At 53.0% G+C, this 18,423-nt stretch overlaps 1 protein-coding gene across 2 annotated transcripts in view; it reads right to left on the bottom strand.

Annotated features, from left to right (window-relative positions):
- Positions 1–280: 280 nt before the first annotated feature.
- MAVS (mitochondrial antiviral signaling protein) overlaps positions 281–18,423 on the bottom strand; it is a 31,420-nt gene continuing 13,277 nt past the window's right edge. For both annotated transcript variants that reach the window (XM_063702270.1, XM_031004752.3), the window contains exons 3-7: positions 16,895–17,069; positions 13,194–13,366; positions 12,303–12,462; positions 9,919–10,451; positions 281–9,024 (exon numbers count right to left, since the gene is read on the bottom strand). In XM_063702270.1, the coding sequence (XP_063558340.1) occupies positions 8,560–9,024; positions 9,919–10,451; positions 12,303–12,462; positions 13,194–13,366; positions 16,895–17,069 (1,506 nt within the window). In that variant the 3' untranslated portion in view covers positions 281–8,559. The remainder of the gene's footprint in view (positions 9,025–9,918; positions 10,452–12,302; positions 12,463–13,193; positions 13,367–16,894; positions 17,070–18,423) is intronic.

Here is an 18,423-nt window from a genome sequence, read left to right as displayed (position 1 = left end):
TAGTGGCTGCCAGCTTCTTCCCAATCCCCAGCCACCACACCCCCTCTTCCAACTCCAGACCAACCAGAGAAAGCCAAATATACGCCCCCAACCAACCAAAGATGCCCCTCCAGTTACTCCGCTCTGTCCCCATGCCAACAATCTCCAATCACAGCACACCCAGAGCCTTCCCTTTTTTTCCACTATAACATTTCCCAGTCCCTGCCTGCCTTTGACCCCTGCCAAATACAAGCAATCATGGCTGACTCCTTTGCAAACTTTGACCAAATGGCCTCTCTGCTCTTGTTTAGGTGGTTTTTATTTCCACATCTCCAACAGGGAGTCTGGAAACAAACTGACAATACTCATGAAATCAACACCCAGATGAGGAGGTAGACCAGCACTCCAGGATGCCCCTTCCCAGTATCCCTCCCCTGTTAACCATTCCCCTGGCTTCTAACACCATGGATCAGTTTTGCTTATTTCTGTACTTTTTGTAGGAAGAGAATCATACAATGAATTCTCTCTTGATGATGAGGACTCTGACCTCTTTTGCTTGACCTCATGTCTGTGAAATTTATCCATGTTGCCGTGCATAGCGATATTTTCATTCATATTCGTTGCTGTGCAGTAGTATTCGACCCTGTGACTTCACTGCAGCTTCAACTGTGGATGGACATTTGGGTTGGTGGATGGACATTTGGGTTGGTGGATGGACATTTGGGTTGTTTCAAGTTTGGGGCTACAGTCAGCGTGTGGTTAGAAACATTCTTGCCAATGTCTCGGTGGACATAGCTTTCTGTGGTGTACATACCCAGGAGTGGAACTGCTGGATCACAGTTTATACGTATGTTCGGCTTTTGGTAGATACTGCCAGTTTTCCAACAGGGTCACACCAGCTTGGTCCATTCAGGTTACAATGAAACACCTTAGCCTGGGTAATTTGTAAACAACAAAAAATTATTTCTCACAGTTCTAGAGGCTGGGAAGTCCAAGATCAAGGTGCCAGCAGATCCAGTGTCCAGGGCGGGCTCTCTGCTTCAGAGATACGGTGCCTTCTCACTGCATCCACACATGGTAGAAGGGACAGAAGGGCTCCCTCAAGCCTGTTTTATAAGGTGCTAACCCCATTCATGATCTCCACCCTCACGACCTAACCACCTCCCACAGGCCCCACATCTTTGTTTTATTATTTTTTTGAGATGGAGTCTCGCTCTGTCACCCAGGCTGGAGTGCAGTGGCACGATCTCGGCTCACTGAAATCTCCACCTACTGGGTTCAAGCTATTCTCCTGTCTCAGCCTCCCGAGTGGCTGGGATTACAGATGTACGCCATCACACCTGGCTAATTTTTGTATTTTTAGTACAGATGGGGTTTCACCATGTTGGCCGGGCTGATCTCAGACTCCTGGCTTCAAGTGATCTGCCCCCTGCCAGCATCCCAATGTGCTGGGATTACAGTCATGAGCCACCATACCCAGCCCCAAAGGCCCCACCTCTTAATGCCATTGCTTTGGGGGTTAGGTTTCAACATATGAATTCAAAGCGTACACCTACATTCACAACACAGCACTGACTTAGATTCCCTGCAAAACCCATGAGAGTTTCATTTCCTCCATATTTTCATCAGCATTTCATCTTGTCAGATTTACTCTCTGTAGGTTCTAAGTATTATTCCCCCTCTGCTGATTTACTTATTATAAACAGTACATAACTGATCAGATAAACACTTGTCCCTTTGCCACCCCAACGCCTGCCCCCACTTCATGTTCCAGGAACACTCCATTAAACCACCCCCTACTGTACTGGTGGGTGGTGGGAGGGGGCTCATCGGGTGGGGTCTTTGCTGTATTATTCTGTGTCACTGAGGCCTATCCCAGTGCTCTGCACACGCAGGTGCAAATATCTGTTGTATGATTACATAAAAGAATGATGTGAAAGACTATTTGTCTGTACCACAATCATGAACGTCCCCAACCACTTGAAGGCACTCATAGTGTCTTAATCATCTTAGGCCTTCGATCTGGCATAGGGAACTCCTTTAATAAACAATGTCTGCTAAACCAAATGGCTTCCTGAGGCCTGGCATTTTAGGCTGTGTCCCCTGCCCCACCTCACCCAGCCTGGGGCATTGAGCCTGGCTGGGCACACACGTGATAGTTGTAATCATATTGTCATAACATCCCTGAGACTACATTAATTACATATTGAGTGTTATAGTACTATTATAGCAGGTGGCAGATGTTGGCATACTGGGCAGAGATGTGTTGGTGTGAAAGTCTCTATGTACTTTAGAGACAGGGTCTCCCTCTTTTGCCCAGGCTGAAGTGCAGTGGTGCCATCATAGCTCACTGTAACTTCAAACTTCTGTGCTCAAGTGATCCTCCCACCTCAGCCTCCTGAGTAGCTGGAACTTGAGGCACGTACCACCACACCCAGCTAATTTTTAAATTTTTTTGTAGAGATAGGGTCTAGCTGTTACCTACACTGGTTTTGAACTCCTGGCCTCAAGCAGTCCTTCTGCCTTGGTCTCCCAAAGTGCTGGGATTATAGGTGTGATCCACCACCTCCAGCCAAAATCTCACTTTAAGTGGGGTCCCTAACTCCAGACATGTGATAAGCTGTGGTTCATAGGCATAAAGAGCATCCAGCCTGGGGCCCCGGGGTCAGAGTTTTCCCTCGCATTGTCCCCTGGGTTCTTCATCCCTCCTAATCTTGCAAACCAGCTGTCAATTGGGTTGAGATGGTATCTCTTTCATAGGGTCATTGTGAGTATTAAATGACTTAATATATGTAAAGCACTTAGCTTAATGCCTGGCAGACAGTAAGGTATGGAGTAAGTTGTAACTCTTATTATTATTGCTGTTGCTGTTAGCAACAGAGTGAGGAATGCTAGGAGTGACCATGCCCAGCACCGAATGAGGCCTTCATAGCCTTGGGCTAAAGGAAAAAGAGCAGAAAGGTGAACACAGGGGAAGGCCTCAATTTCAACACAGATGCATTAGACCAAGGACTCTGAACTCACTTTCCCTGGAGGTGGGGGTGCTATCAGCTGCTTAATGGAGCATCATGGAAAATGTGGGACTCAAGGCCTGAAGGACTCCATTCCTAAGAGCTGGGAGCAGGAGACATGCTACGGAGTTTGAATCTTGCCTAGCACAGCGATTTCTGCCTGCTGGAAGGGCTCTGTCAGGGCCTAGTGGAAGCCCCTGCCTCAGTGGGGCAAACTGCCACTGGACACACCCATCATTCATCATCACCTCTCTGGGACAGTAGTAGCAGCCAGGCACCTCCAAAGAGCTTGACAACAGAGGAACCCGCTTCGGCCCCTCCTCTGAAGACAGGACCCAGCGCTACTCCAGCTCTGAACTGGTTCAAGGTGAGAGACATCATCCACAGAGGCCACAAAACCAAGAGGTGGATGCCTCATTGTTACTTCATGCTGTCTGGGAGCAAAGAGAGGGCCTTAGGCACAAAATCCTCCAGACCCGCATCTGCCCCTTGGCTTTCTCAACCCTTCACTCTCCAACTTCTATAAAGAACCTGTACAGTGGCCAGGCACCGTGGTTCACACCTGTAATCCCAGCATTTTGGGAGGCCAAGGCGGGCGGATCACTTGAGGTCAGGAGTTCGAGACCAGCCTGGCCAACATGGTGAAACCCCATCTCTAACAAAAATACGAAAATTAGCCAGCTGTGCTGGTGGGCATCTGTAATCCCAGCTACTTGAGAGGCTGAAGCAGGAGAATCACTTGAACCTGGGAGGCGGAGGTTGCAGTGAGCCGAAGTTGCGCCACTGCACTCCAGCCTGGGCAACAGAGCAACACTCTGTCTCAAAAGAAAAGAAAAGAAAAGAACCTCTGCAGAATGAGGGGAAGCAGGGAAGCAGGCAGGGGTGAACAAGATGGCCATGAATTGATAATTACTGAAGTTGGGTGATAGGCTCATGGGGATTTGTTATTCTACTCTCTCTACTTTTTTGTGTTTGAAAGTTCATAATAAATAATGTTGCTCAAAGGAAGCTATTAATAGTTTGAGGCCAGGCAGGGTAAAGAGCATCTCCTAGATTTTTTTTTTTTTTTTTTTTTAGAGATAGGGTCTTGCTTTGTTGCCCAGGCTTGTCTCAAACTCCTGGCTTCAAGGGATCCTCCCACCTCGGCTTCCCAAAATGCTGGGATTACAGGCACAAGCCACCACATCCAACCTCCCTCATATTTGACTAAGAAGTCTCATAAATCTGAGAACACCTAGCAAGGAATTAAGGCGAGGGTGTGGCACTGTTCTGGCTTCAGTCTATCACCAGGCAGAGTCCACGCATTCTTCCCAGGGAGAAAGAAGCAGTGACAGCTCTTGGGCTTTGAGGGAAATGATTCAGCGGGAGAAAGAAGGTGGAGAGGGACTAATATGCAGATACCATTGCTGCAGGTGGCTCTGCCCCTAAGCACTGAGGAGGGCACTGGTCCCTCTGGCCCCACCCAGCCTTCACCCCAAGGTGAAGTATGCTTTCTCAGGTCCCCAAGGATGGGTGGCCAGGTCCCCCACTGGGAGTGGAGGTCTCACTCCCTTCCTTGGGTTCTGACCTCCACATTATCTGGCTGTGAGGGTGACCTGCCTGGCTTTCCTCACTAAGTGCAGCTCCCCGCAGCTGAAAGCCACACTCTCAACACAGGACTCCTGAGATCTGACACTGGCCGATTCACACCCTGCTTGAAGCTGGCATTTGAGAGGCCTTCAGGTTGACAACAGCAGCAACAAGTTTGCTGTTCAAAGTAGGCCAAGTCACGGCTTTGGGCGGCATCATTTGAAAAGTGCTGGGGTCAGCCAGGCGCAGTGGCTCACTCCTGTATCCCAGCACTTTGGTAAGCCAACGCAGGTGGAGCACTTGAGGTCAGGAGTTCAAGAACAGCCTGGCCAACATGGAGAAACCCCGTCTCTACTAAAAATACGAAAATTAGTCGGGTGTGGTGGCAGGCCTCTGTAATCCCAGCTACTCGGGAGGCTGAGGCAGGAGAATTGCTTGAACCCGGGAGGCGGAGGTTGCAGTGAGCTGAGATCATGCCACCACACTCCAGCCTGGGCAACGGAGTAAGACTGTCTCAAAAAAAGAAAAAGGGAAAAAAAAAGTGGTGGGGGTTGTGTGCAGTGTCTCACATCTGTAATCCCAGCACTTTGGGAGGCTAAGGCAAGATCTCATGAGGCCAACCTGGGCAACATAACAGCATGACCTCATCTCTATAAAAAACTTAATTTGGCTGGGCGCGGTGGCTCACGCCTGTAATCCCAGCACTTTGGGAGGCCGAGGCGGGCGGATCACAAGGTCAGGAGATCAAGACCATCCTGGCTAACACAGTGAAACCCCGTCTCTACTAAAAGTGCACAAAAATTAGCCAGGCGTGGTGGCAGGCGCCTGTAGTCCCAGCCACTCTGGAGGCTGAGGCGGGAGAATGGCCTGAACCCAGGAGGTGGAGGTCGCAGTGAGCTGAGATCGTGCCACTGCACTCCGGCCTGGGTGACAGAGCAAGACTCCATCTCAAAAAAAAAAAAGAAAAAAAAAGAAAAAAATTTAATTAGCCAGGCATGGTGACAGGTACCTGAAGTCCTAGTTACTCAGAAGGCTGAGGCAGGAGGATCACTTAAGCCCGGGAGTTTAAGGATACAGTGAGTTATGACTGCACCACTTCGCTCCAGGCTGGGTGATTCCCTAAAAAAAAGAAAAAAGAAAAAGATGGGAGGATGGGAGGCGGGGCTAGGGGACTGGGAAGGTCCCTCAACCCTTTCTACATGCCTTACCCAGGGTATCTCCCATCATGGCTGGTTACTGTGCTAAAATTATTATTATTATTTTTTGAGACAGAATATCACTCTGTCATCCAGGCTGGAGTGCAGTGGTGCGATCTCAGCTCACTACAACCTCCGCCTCCTGGCGGGCTCAAGTGATCTTCCCACCTCAGCCTCCCATGTAGCTGGGACTATAGATGAGTGCCACCATGCCCAGTTACTTTTTGTATTTTTTACCTAGGCTGGTAGTGTGCTAAAATTCTACCACTTGGGCAACAGTCTTTGGGGCTACATACTGCCTTTTTTTTTTTTTTTTTTTGAAACAGAGTACCACTCTGTCGCCCAGGCTGGAGCGCAGTGGCACAATCTCGGCTCACTGCAACCTCCGCATCCTGGGTTCATGGAATTCTCGTGCCTCAGCCTCCTGAATAGCTGGGATTACAGACGTCTGCCACTACACCTGGCTAATTTTCTTATTTTTATAGAGACGGCGTTTCACCCTGTTGGCCAGGCTGGTCTTGAACTCCAGACCTCAGGCGATCTGCCCACCTTGGCCTCCCAAAGTGCTGGGATTACAGGCGTGAGCCACTGCGCTCGGCCCATGTTGCCTTTTTGAGATACTTTTTTCAAAGCTACCCTGGGACGGTAATACAATAAAACTAGTACCTGTGCATAAATTGTTAACTGACCTGCCCAGCATGGGTACCTAACTGGGGTTTAGGGTAGGGGACAGAGGGCTTTTTAAGATTGGTGGTGAGGGATGGGGATTAGTACAGACAGCTCGGGTAGGGTCCACTCCTGCTTCCAGGGTGCAGGTTGCTGGACTTGGAGCATGGGATGAAGAGATGTTCAGAGATAGAGATCATTAGGTTGCTGAACTCCCCTAGGGCAGTGGAGTGAAAAAGCTGTAGCAGCCAAGGCAGGGTGTAGATCCCTGGAGGCTGACGGCTTGGGGTGGGGCCACAGTGAGCCCAACCCCTGATGGCTCTAGTTCTTGTCCCTTGCAGAGCTCAGAAATGGAGGTGGCTCCTGTGCCTTGCCAAGCAATGGTTCCCTGAAAAGAACCCATAAGGATACCCCCAATCCACCCCAATGTGTTTCTGGTGTTATTGTAGATAATCTCCCCAACAGTGGGTGAGCTTGGGGTGGGGGAACCTGGCTGCTGGGAATGGAAACGCCCTAGAGCCTCCATCCTGTACAGCTGCCCAGTGGACACACCTCTCTCCCCAGCAATTTCTCAAGGCACAAGATAAAGTAAGGGGCAAATACAAAGATAAAGCTGTGAGGCAGGAGGGTCTGAGTCTGCCTCTAAAGGAGTGGCCAAGACTCCTGTTTCTCTGCATTTTTCTTTTTCTTGAGACAGGGTCTCGCTCTCTCACCCAGGTTGGAGTGCAGTGGCACGATCCTAGCTCACTGCAGCTTCAAGCTTCTGGGCTCAAGTGATCCTCCCACCTCAGCCTCCCAAGTAGCTAAGACGACAGGTGCGCCACCACGCCTGGCTAATTTTTTAAACTTTTTTGTAGAGATGGGGTCCCTGTTGCCCACCACGCCTGGACCCTCAACACTTAATAGAGATAATAACATATATCCAACCCTTGGTAAATGCCAGGACTCATCCTAAGACCTACATCGATAAACTCCTTTAATCTTCACAACACTGGGAAATACATATATATACTTATCCTCCTTTTACAGGTGAGAAAACTAAGGGACAGACAGATAAATCCCTTGCCCAAGGTCACAGAGCTGGTGAGAGGCAGGTTGGGACGCAGGCCTAGGCTGCCTGTGCTGCAGAGCTGCGCCCTTGACCACTGTGCACTCTGCCTCTCATGCCCTCAGCTCTACCAGGTTGGGCAGGAGAGAGATGGGAGAAGCAGTGGCCACTTGCTCTGGGCCAGGCACTTGGCAAACACCTGTAGGTTCAATCTCAGAAGAACCCAGTGAAGAATGAGCCAGATACTCACTGTCCACGTAGAGAAGCAAGACCAGAAGTCTGACATCTGCCAAAGCCACACAGCCCTGGAAGTGAGGGAGCTGAAATCCAAACCTCTGCCTGAGCTCTGCCCACCAGGTGTCTCCTCCCCAGCCCATGTAGGGAGCTGAAGAGAATGGAGACCAGAGGGGAGGGAAAGAGGAGGCTGGAGAGGAGCTCCAGAGGTCTTCCTCAGGCCTGACAGCTGCCCCTGGCTTCCCTGAGGTCCACAGGAACCTCCAGACCTTCCCAGGATTGCCCAGCAGGGGAGGGGGCCCAGTGGGGCAGGAACTCAAGGCAGCTGGGCTCCTGGAGAGCAGCCACCCTGCCGCTCCTGCCTGCCTCAATGCAACGGTCTCAAGCTGGGCTGCCAGGATGGGAGGCAGGTCTTGTGGAGTCGCCCACACACCACACACCTGCCCTGAGGCCTTCAGGGACCAATGCAACAGGAGAAGCATTCCCAAGCACCGCGTGCTCCAGTGGTCCCTCCTGCTCCACCTGGGCCAACAGGGCTGAGGCCTGGAGGAGGAAGCTCCTCTGGAGGACATGGATGATAACCTGGATTGCCAGTGGGGAAGGTCTGGAGCACTGGGGGCAGCCCAGGACCCAGAAAGCCAAGGACGGGGACCCACACAAGGCACAGTGGGGACAGAGATGCTGCTCTCAGGACTTGGTTCAGCCAAGGCATGTCCTGCTGCCAGGCCTGCGGTCCCTTAACTCCCCTCTGACCCAGCCTCCACCATCCCCAAGAAAGGGACAAGGGGCTTCGGAGAGGGGCCAGGTGTACTACAGGAACGGAACAGATGGGTGGTGGGAAGGGCCCAGGGCTTCACTAGTGCAGACGCCGCCGGTACAGCACCACCAGGAGTGTGACTACCAGCACCCCTGTCACAGCCACCTGGAGCCACAGAGCCCCAGGTAAGGGCCTGTGGCATGGCACCTCCCTCTCCTGGAACTTCCGGTCGGTTTGTGGCCTGGGGCCACCATCCGGGTCCGCAGGTGGCCCAGGGTTGCCCTCCAGGAGCTGGATGCTGGGGTTCTCAGCCACGTGGATCCCAAAGGTGCCCTCGGACTTGTACTCATTCTCCTCTGGGCCATGGCAGGGCCCCATGCCCAAGGAGGTGCTGGCACTGATGGCAAGATCCTCGAAGCAGCCCGAGAATGGGCTGTCTACCTGGGATGCCAGCACGCCAGGCTTACTCAGCTCCGACCCAAGGCCCCTATTCTCAGAGCTGCTGTCTAGCCAGGCTGAGCTGCCTCCAGTGGCACCGGCGGGTGTTGGAGCTGCTGGGGTCTCCTGGGAAAGAAAGGAGAGCACTGGAAGGGACTGGGGTTGGCAGGGAGACGAACCTGGTAGGGCGGTCCCATTCCCAGGCCAGGGCATGAACTAACACTCCAACCCCTCAATTCCCAATCTATAATGCCCCTAGGCCACCTTTTCTTGGAGCAGTGGGGGTAGAGGGGACCAAGGACCTGCACCAATGGTGGCCTCCTCCAGGGCAGCCTTTCCCTACTCCCTGGCCTGCCTGTGAGCTCATGCCCACCTGGAAGCCCTTGGTAGGGCGGGGCTCCATCCTGCACTGACATCCTGCCTGGGCCTGAGAACTAGAGAGCAGCCACAGGGTCAGAGGCCTGGCCATGTGCCCAAAGGGCCCTATGGACTTGGCTCTTCCCAGCAGACAGCCGCAGCTAGGGTTAGATGTGAGGCTTGGAGCAGGCAACAATGGGGGGCTGCTGGGTGTGAGTGGCTGCTCCAGGTGGGACTGCGTTCTGTAAAGCCTGGCCATGGAGGGACACACCAGGCATCCTGGTGAAGAGCAAGGCAAGAGGCAGATGGGCCACTGTGCTGTCCCCGTCACTGCTTCCTTATGTGCAAAACGGCACCGCTCGGCTTCACTAGGAACTACGAGCCCTAAATGAACTTATACACCTGACCAGTGGGTGCCCCCTGTGGCTGACCCTCCTGAGGTGTCCAGACTTAGAAGCTCAATGACTGTTCCTCCTGGAGAACATGGTGTGGGGCCTGCATGAGGCTGGTTCTCAACTGTCTGTATGCCCTCAAGGAGAGGCCACAGAGCAGCACAGGCTGGACACAGAATGCAGACTGGGAAGGGGCCAAGGCCAGGGCCAGGTGGGTAAGCTCTCCCGGGGGAAGGGGCCAGGATCCCTGCCAGGAAGGGCGAGGACTCACCTCATTTCTGCTGCTCCTGTCAGTGGGGACTGTGCTGGCAGACACCTTGGTGAGCACCATGCTAGTAGGCACTTTGGATGGCACCATGCCAGCACGGGTTGAGTTGATGGGCAATTTGGATGGTGCTGGATTGGTGAGCACATTAGAAGGCACTGCACCAGGGGGCTTTGAGCTAGTTGGCAACTTGGAGGGCACTGTGCTGACAGATGCTGGGTTGGCAGGCACTTTCGGGGCCACTGTGTTCACAGGCATCAAGGTGGTAGGCACTTTGGAGGGCAGAGAGTTGGCAGGTGCCTCTGCCCCACTGGAGCAGATGATAGGCTCGGCCTGGTCACTCTCTGCACCCTGTTTACCCTCTGCAGCCCCTGCAGAGGCCAAGCCAGGGGATGAGGAGGAGAAGGAGGTGCCAGTAGATACAACTGACCCTGTGGGTCCAGGCAAGCGGCTTGCCCTGGGGGTGGAACGGGCCAGGGGCTGGAAGGAGACAGATGGAGACACAGGCCCACGGGATGGTGTGAGGCTGGAGGTCGCACCTGCCGGTGGAAAAACACAAGTGGAAACACAGACCCAAAGACCATTACCTTGAGGCCTGGAGAAGGGTCCCTCTGGCCCAGGTCTCATGGTCCCTACTGTGTCTAGGCCTCCAAATCTCCTGTCCTTGGAGGAGATGCCACAGTCCCTTTGGTCACTGCTTCCTGGCCTGAAAGCCCAACAGCTGCCCTCAGTCCTTGACCTGTAGCCCCAGGTCTGTCCTGGCACACAGTGAAATGGTACCTAGGAGCTTGAAGATCATTATTAATTATTCTCTCCGCTTTTTCCTCTCCCACCTGGGAAACCTCCCCTCTCCTGTGTCTACCTTTTCTACCTTGACCTTAGCCTCATGCAATCCTGGACACTTCCCCCACTGCTGTCCCTCTCCTACCACCATGAGTGGGAGCAGCCATGGATCAGGGCGAGGGGTGGCAGGATGGCTCATGCAGAACAGCTCACACCAGCCGAGAGGCCTGGCCATCCCGGAGGCTTGGGAAGAGAGGGGAGAAGGACAAAGCCACCCCTGGGAGGCTGCCTGACCTGGGTGGGGGAAGCAGGGGATAGCAGGTGGTGATGGTCTGTAAAGGCAGTTGCAGCAGGACTCTCCACGGAACTCGGAATGCACATGCCAAGCCCCACAGCTGGCAAAAGTCAGGGTGATTCTGATGTACAGCTCCCCCACCACAATCTAATACCACAGAATCTCATGGGACCTGTGTCTACAAACGTACTGAAACCTAAGCGCCCTCTGCCTCTGTGGTCTACAGCAACTCCTGAAAGGCATCCCGTGGCCAGGTGACACTGCAAAGCAGACAGGTGCTTGGAGCAGTTTGGGGATGACAAAAGTACTAAGATGACGTCTCCCAGCCTCTAACTGCTCATGTGTCTTGTGGCTGTCCCAGGGCACTGAGGGCTGACTGGGCACCAGCGTCATGTGGAATAGTTTGGGAAGTAGGAAAGAGACATGCTGGCCTGAGAGGTCCAGATGGACAACTATATATTTCTGAGGGGGAGCACTGACATCTGGAGTTGAGTCCAGGCCACTGGATGATGAAGACCTTACTTCCTCTGGGGACTGAGAAGTTTTCATGATTCACCGGAAACTGGAGATCTCTGCGGTAAGATAGTGCCTAAAGGTTCCCCTGCCAACAGCTGATGCAGCCCTTCACTGTCCCTCTCCCACTGCCCTACAGGCCCTGGCTGTTCCCTACAGTCCCTTTGGCAGAGCGCAAAAATGGCCCTACTTAACTCGCTAATCTCCACCCAGCCCCTCTGCACTGTGCCTGTCAGTCCTCCCGTCTAGGGAGGGAGTCTATTTCCCTACTCCTTGAATCTAGGCTGGCCTTATAACTTGCTTTTGCCCACAGAATGGAGCACAGGGGACACTGTGCCAGTTTTGAGCCCTCTCTCTCTCTCTGAGAACTCTGCCCAGCTGCCATGATGGGTTTGTGTGCTGGAGGATGAGAGACTACATAGAAGAGAACCAAGGTGCTCAGCAAACAGCCAGAGGCAGAACTTACGTATATACCGGTGAGTACTTGAGAGGAAATTCAGCCAAGACCAGAAGAAATGCCCATGTAGGTAGCCCAAATGCCTGACCCACAGGATCATATGCTAAATAAATGGCTGTATTCTAAGCTACTAAAAAAAAAAAATTGGAAAACTGGAGTGGACTATTTGTTACACAGCAAATGCTAACTGATACACCCACTAAGGAACTGGTTTGCTTCCTGGGTTGAACTCCCTTTATTCCCACCTTGTCTCCTGTTCAAGGAAACCAGATGGGGCAACTCTAATTCTTACCCTCACTTGAGAGATCAGAAGGACCCTATACTTCCAGATTCCATGCATACCTGCTGTGTGGGTACTGCCCAGTTCTGTGTCCTGCTCCTGATGCCCGCTGGAGGTCAGAGGGCTGAGGGCTGCCAGGTCAGAGGAGGACTCCAGGGGGCCACCATCTGGACTCCTTGGGATGGCTCTGGGGCTGAGCATCCGCAGGGCTTGCTCTGAACTCTGCAATGAGGGAAAATATGAATAAGGCAGTTGCCTCTCCCAAGAGCTCACAAAGGGCAGCTTGTGCTCTTGGGGCATCTCCTATAGGCCTCAGCCCACACCATGGAGCACAGGAGCCAGGGGAGCCCTTGCCTGGGCTCTGGTAATTCCCAGACCCTCTGTCCACAGGTGTCCTTACGTCTACCTCACAGAAAACACACAGCATTGCCAGGTGCGGTGGCTCACGCCTGTAATCCCAGCACTTTGGGAGGCAAAGGTGGGCAGATCACCTGAGGTCAGGAGTTTGAGACCAGCCTGGCTGACATGGCAAAACCCCATCTCTACTAAAAATACAAAAATTAGCTGGGCGTGGTGGTGGGTGCCTGTAATCCCAGCTACTCAGGAGGCTGAGGCAGGAGAATGACCTGAACCCAGGAGGCAGAGGTTGCAGTGAGCCAAGATCACTCCACTGCACTCCAGCCTGGGTGACAGAATGAGACACTGTCACACACACACACACACACACAACTGTGGTCTCCCAGCTGGTTGCTGACAGAGGATTAGGGCTGCCACAGGGTGAAGACCTGGTCAGCAGCCTGGAAGCTGGTCTGGGGCAGATCCCCACTGAGGAAGCCCTAGGGTTCTGAGCAGAGATTACGCGTGATTTATAGGGGACGGGAGAGGGTTTCTGGGCAGAAGTGGGCAGATAGGAACACAAAAGTGGTGGCTCAAGGTAGACTATGAGGACAGACCTCTCCTGGGGACTCTGGCGCCTGGGTCTCCTGGACAGGCATGGGGTAACTTGGCTCCTTCTCTCTGCAGCTGTTGTAGGGGATGCTGTGGGCCGCAGCAGGTGTGGGGGGCCCTGGCCTCTCAGCAGGAAGTGACGGTGGCTCCAGTGGGTCTGGGGGACGGTCCGAGGTCCCTGGAGGACAAAGATGTAGTGATATCAAGAAGGAATCAGGGCTGGGCACAGTGGCTCATGCCTGTAATCTCAGCACTTTGGGAGGCCAAGGCAGGCAGATCACGAGGTCAGATCGAGACCATCCTGGCTAACACGGTGAAACCCCATCTCTACTAAAAATACAACATTATTACTAGCCGGGCGTGGTGGCGGGCGCCTGTAGTCCCAGCTACTCAGGAGGCTGAGGCAGGAGAATGGCGTGAACCCGGGAGGCGGAGCTTGCAGTGAGCCAAGATCGCGCCACTGCACTCCAGCCTGGGCGACAGAGCGAGACTCCGTCTAAAAAAAAAAAAAAGAAGGAATCAGGGGCTGGGCACAGTGGCTCATGCCTGTAATCCCAGGATTTGGGGAGGCCAAGGCAGGTGGATTAGGAGGTCAGGAGTTCAAGACCAGCCTGGCCAACATAGTGAAACCCCATCTCTACTAAAAATACAAAAATTAGCCAGGCGTGCTGGCAAGCACCTGTAATCCCAGCTACTCAGGAGGCTGAGGCAGAAGAATTGCTTGAACCTGGGAGACGGAGGTTGCGGTGAGCTGGATCGCGCCACTGCACTCCAGCCTGGGCAACAGAGCAAGACTCCGTCTCGGGGGAAAAAAAGAAAAAGAAGCCAGACGCGGTGGCTCACGCCTGTAATCCCAGCACTTTGGGAGGCCGAAGTGGGTGGATCACCTGAGGTCGTGAGTTCGAGACCAGCCTGACCAACATGGAGAAACCCTGTCTCTACTAAAAATAACAAAATTAGCCAGGCGTGGAGGCGCATGCCTGTAATCCCAGCTACTCGAGAGGCTGAGGCAGGAGAATTGCTTGAATCTGGGAAGTGAAGGTTGCCGTGACCTGAGATTGCACCATTGCACTCCAGCCTGGGCAACAAGAGCGAGACTCCGTCTCAAAAAAAAAAAAAAAAAAAAAAGAAGGAATCAGGGACTATAGGGAGGCTGAGGAAGGAGAACCACTTGAACCCGGGAGGCAGAGGTTGTGGTGACCCGAAGTCATGCCACTGCACTCCAGCCTGGGCGACTGAGTAAGACTCCGTCTCAAAAAAAAAGGAATTGGGGGTTCTCCTCATGATTAAAGAGGCTTGGGTGCTCTTGGGTACACCCCCCGCCCCACCCATAGGTCCAAAAGCTGTTCTGATGTGGGTCCACTCCTCAAGAGTGACAAGCAGGGCCGGGCTTGGTGGCTCACGCCTGTAATCCCAGCACTTTGGGAGGCCAAGGCGGGTGGATCATGAGGTCAGGAGATCGAGACCATCCTGGCTAACACGGTGAAACCCCATCTCTACTAAAAAATACAAAAAGTTAGCCGGGCATGGTGGCAGGCGCCTGTAGTCCCAGCTACTCGGGAGGCTGACACAGGAGAATGGCATGAACCCGGGAGGTGGAGCTTGCAGTGAGCCGAGATTGCACCACTGCACTCCAGCCTGGGCGACAAAGCGAAACTCCATTTCAAAAAAAAAAGGAGTGACAAGCATCACTTGGCAAGGGGGCAGGAGTGGGAGGGTGAGAGCAGATGGAGGACATGGTAGCAAGGGAGGAAGGGGAGTATGGGGGGGCCTCGTGGGTCTCTAGTCACCCACACCGTGTCAGCAGTCACCCTTCTCTGTCCCCTGGCATCCTAGGACCCAGTGGCTTTCTCCTCCACATGACTATCATTGCTCACTGACCCCTGCCCTGATGCTGCCACCTGAGCCCCTCCCCTTTGCCCCCACCCCTCATCAGGCCCTACCACAGCCATTGTATTCAGGGGATCACTATTTTTTGGGGTTTTTTTTTTTTTTTTGACACGGAGTCTCACTCTGTCATCCAGGCTGGAGTGCAGTGGCGCAATCTCGGCTCACTGCAACCTCCACGTCCCCGGTCCAAGCAATTCTCCTGCCTCAGCCTCCCAAGTAGCTGGGATTACAGGCTTGCACCACCACGCCCAGCTAATTTTTTTGTATTTTTGGTACAGACAGGGTTTCACCATATTGGCCAGACTAGTCTCGAACTCCTGACCTTGTGATCCGCCCGCCTTGGCCTCCCAAAGTGCTGGGATTACAGGCGTGAGCCACCGTGCCCAGCCAGGGATCACTATTAATCTCCACACATGAAGAGACATATTTAAAAAGAAGGAAGGAAAAAAAGGAAGGAAGAGAGGAAGGGAGGGAGGGAGGGAGGGAGGAAAAGCAAGGAAGAGAAAAAGGAAAGAAAAGCAAGCATGAGAGCCAGACGCGGTGGCTCACACCTATGATCCCAGCACTCTGGGAGGCCGATCGCTTCAGCCCAGGAGTTTGAGACCAGCCTGGGCAACATAGTGAGATGTCATCTCTACAAAAAATTTAAAAATTAGCCAGGTATAGCTGTCCATGCCTGTAGTCCCAGCTACTCTGGAGGCTGAGGTAGAAGGATCACTTGAGCCCAGGAGGTCAAGGCTGCAGTGAGCTATGATTGCACCACTGCACTGCAGCCTGGGTGGCACAGCAAGACTGTGTCTCTAAAAGGAAAAAAAAAAGAGAGAGAGAGAGAAAGAAAAGAAAAACATGGATGTCCCACAGCTATAAATGTGACCAGGGTCTCGGGGGTTACCTCTAGTTTGAAATATAAATAGGGCTGGCTTGATTTTTTTTCCCATGTCTTTTTTTTTTTTTTTTTTGAGATGGAATCTCACTCTGTCGCCCAGGCTGGAGTGCAGTGGCGCGATCTCAGCTCACTGCAACCTCTGCCTCCCTGGTTCAAGTGATTCTCCTGCCTCGGCCTCCTGAGTAGCTGGGACAACATGCCCGGCTAATTTTTTGTATTTTTAGTAGAGACGGGGTTTCACTGTTTTAGCCAGGATGGTCTCCATCTCCTGACCTCATGATCCGCCTGCCTCAGCCTCCCAAAGTGCTGGGATTACAGGTGTGAAACACCGCGCCCAGCCTCTTCCCATGTCTTGATCTCACTCAGGATCAAACTCAATCTCACCAAATCGCCTCCGAGCACTCAGAGTGGCAGGGACACTGAGAGGGACTTAAAGAATAATTGGGCAACTGATAGAGGGCGTCGAAGGCTCTCAGGGTAAACCAGGGGAGGGGAAGAGAAGGAGAGAGGGAGGGTGAATGAGTAGGTGGGGGAGAAGAAATGAGGAAGGGTGGGAGGCGAACGCTACAGCCGTGAAAGTTAAGAGGAGAACTCCATGTGCTGGGCATACAGGAAGTGCCCAGCCCAGCTCAATACGCAACACGCATCGTCCTGCGGTATCACCCACTGCAGCTCCCCGCGGCAGATGCTGCCATGAGCTTCATTTTACAGAAGAGAGGCCTGAGGCTCAGGGAAATTAAGGGACTTGGCCAAAGGGACACAGCTGGTAAGTGGCTCACCCTGGATCTACACCCAGGTTTATTCATCGCTTCACAGTGACAAGAAAGAGGATGACAGAGAAAGGCAGGAAGTACAGGGAGAGGGAAAGGGAGAGCAGAGGCCAGGGAGCAGGCTGGGGGTCCAGGAGGAGGGCAAGGGCAGGACGCTCACGAGGCTGGTAGCTCTGGTAGACAGAGGCCACTTCGTCCGCGAGATCAACTAGCTCACAGTCCCTCAGTGCCGCAATGAAGTACTCCACCCAGCCGGGCCGCCGCTGAAGGGTACTGAAGAGATGCCAGAGGGTGTCCCGGTTCCCTGAGAGTGTGCAGGTGGCCCGCAGTCGATCCTGGAAGACACAATGCCACTGTCCTGCTCAAGCCAGGTGGCCCCTGCCACTTCCCCACCCAGAATGAAGCCACAGCAGGGGGGAGGGGTGCCAAGAAAGCCACAAGAGCAAGGCGGCCACGTGAAACTGGATCGGAGCCCAGGACAGGGCCAGGTATGGAGTGAGGAAGAGCAATTAGCAGCCACATCAATAAAGGCAGCTGCCGGAAACTGGCAATTAACTATGTCCTGGGCTCTCCGTTAAGGGCTTTGCATGTATCATCTTTATTTAATGCTATTATTATCCCCACTTTACTAATGAGGAAACTGAGGCTTAGCAGAAGCAAAGTACTATAGCAAAGATCCTAAAACAGTGGGGCAGGAATCCAAACCCAGTTAATCTGATACAAAAGCCTTGGATTAATATGGCCCCCAGGGCAAAAAGAAAGGTTTGGATTAGGAGAGAAGGAAAAGGTAGATAGCAAAAGTATGATGAAAGGGGCAAAAGAAGGAAAGAGAGGGGGCCGACAATAAGAAACAAGGAAGCTGAGAATGCTGGGGAGATTGTGGGCAGATGACAGTGGCTGCAGAGTTTTTTTGTTTCTTTTTTTTTTTTTTTTTTTTCAGACGGAGTCCCACTCCGTCGCCCAGGCTGGAGTGCAGTGCCGTGATAGCAGCTTACTGCAACCTCTGCCTCCTGAGTTCAAGCGATTCTCCTGCCTCAGCCTCCCGAGTAGCTGGGATCACAGGAGCCCACCACCACGCCCGGCTAATTTTTTTGTATTTTTAGTAGAGACATGGTTTCGCCATGTTGGCCAGGCTGGTCTCGAACTCCTGACCTCAGGTGATCCACCCGCCTTGGCCTCCCAAAGCGCTGAGATTACAGGCGTGAGCCACCGTGCCCAGCCCTAGAGTTTTTATGTCTACCTGAATTCTCACATAAAAACAAGCAACCAGACAGCAGAAACAAAAACCTACAGAATCCTGCAGGAGCTAGATTTTTAGAAAAAGGAAAATAGCCAGGTGCGGTAGCTCACACCTGTAATCCCAGCACTTTGGAAGGCCGAGGATCACGAGGTCAGGAGTTCAAGACCAGCCTGACCAACATGGTGAAAGTCCGTCTCTACTAAAAACACAAAAATTAGCCGGGTATGGTAGCATATACCTGTAATCCCAGCTACTCAGGAGGCTGAAGCAGGAGAACTGCTTGAACCCAGGAGGCAGAGGTTGACCCAAGATGGCACCACTGCACTCCAGCCTGGAAGACACAGCGAGACTCCATCTCAAAAAAAAAAAAAAAAAAAAATGCTGGGCGCAGTGGCTCACGCTTGTAATCCCAGCACTTTGGGAGGCCGAGGCGGGCGGATCATGAGGTC

The sequence above is a fragment of the Gorilla gorilla genome, chromosome 21 (genome assembly GCF_029281585.2).
Source record: "Gorilla gorilla gorilla isolate KB3781 chromosome 21, NHGRI_mGorGor1-v2.1_pri, whole genome shotgun sequence".
NCBI classification, from domain to species: domain Eukaryota; kingdom Metazoa; phylum Chordata; class Mammalia; order Primates; family Hominidae; genus Gorilla; species Gorilla gorilla.
The sequence above is the reverse complement of the archived record's forward strand: the minus strand, read 5'-3'. Positions and strand labels throughout refer to the sequence as shown.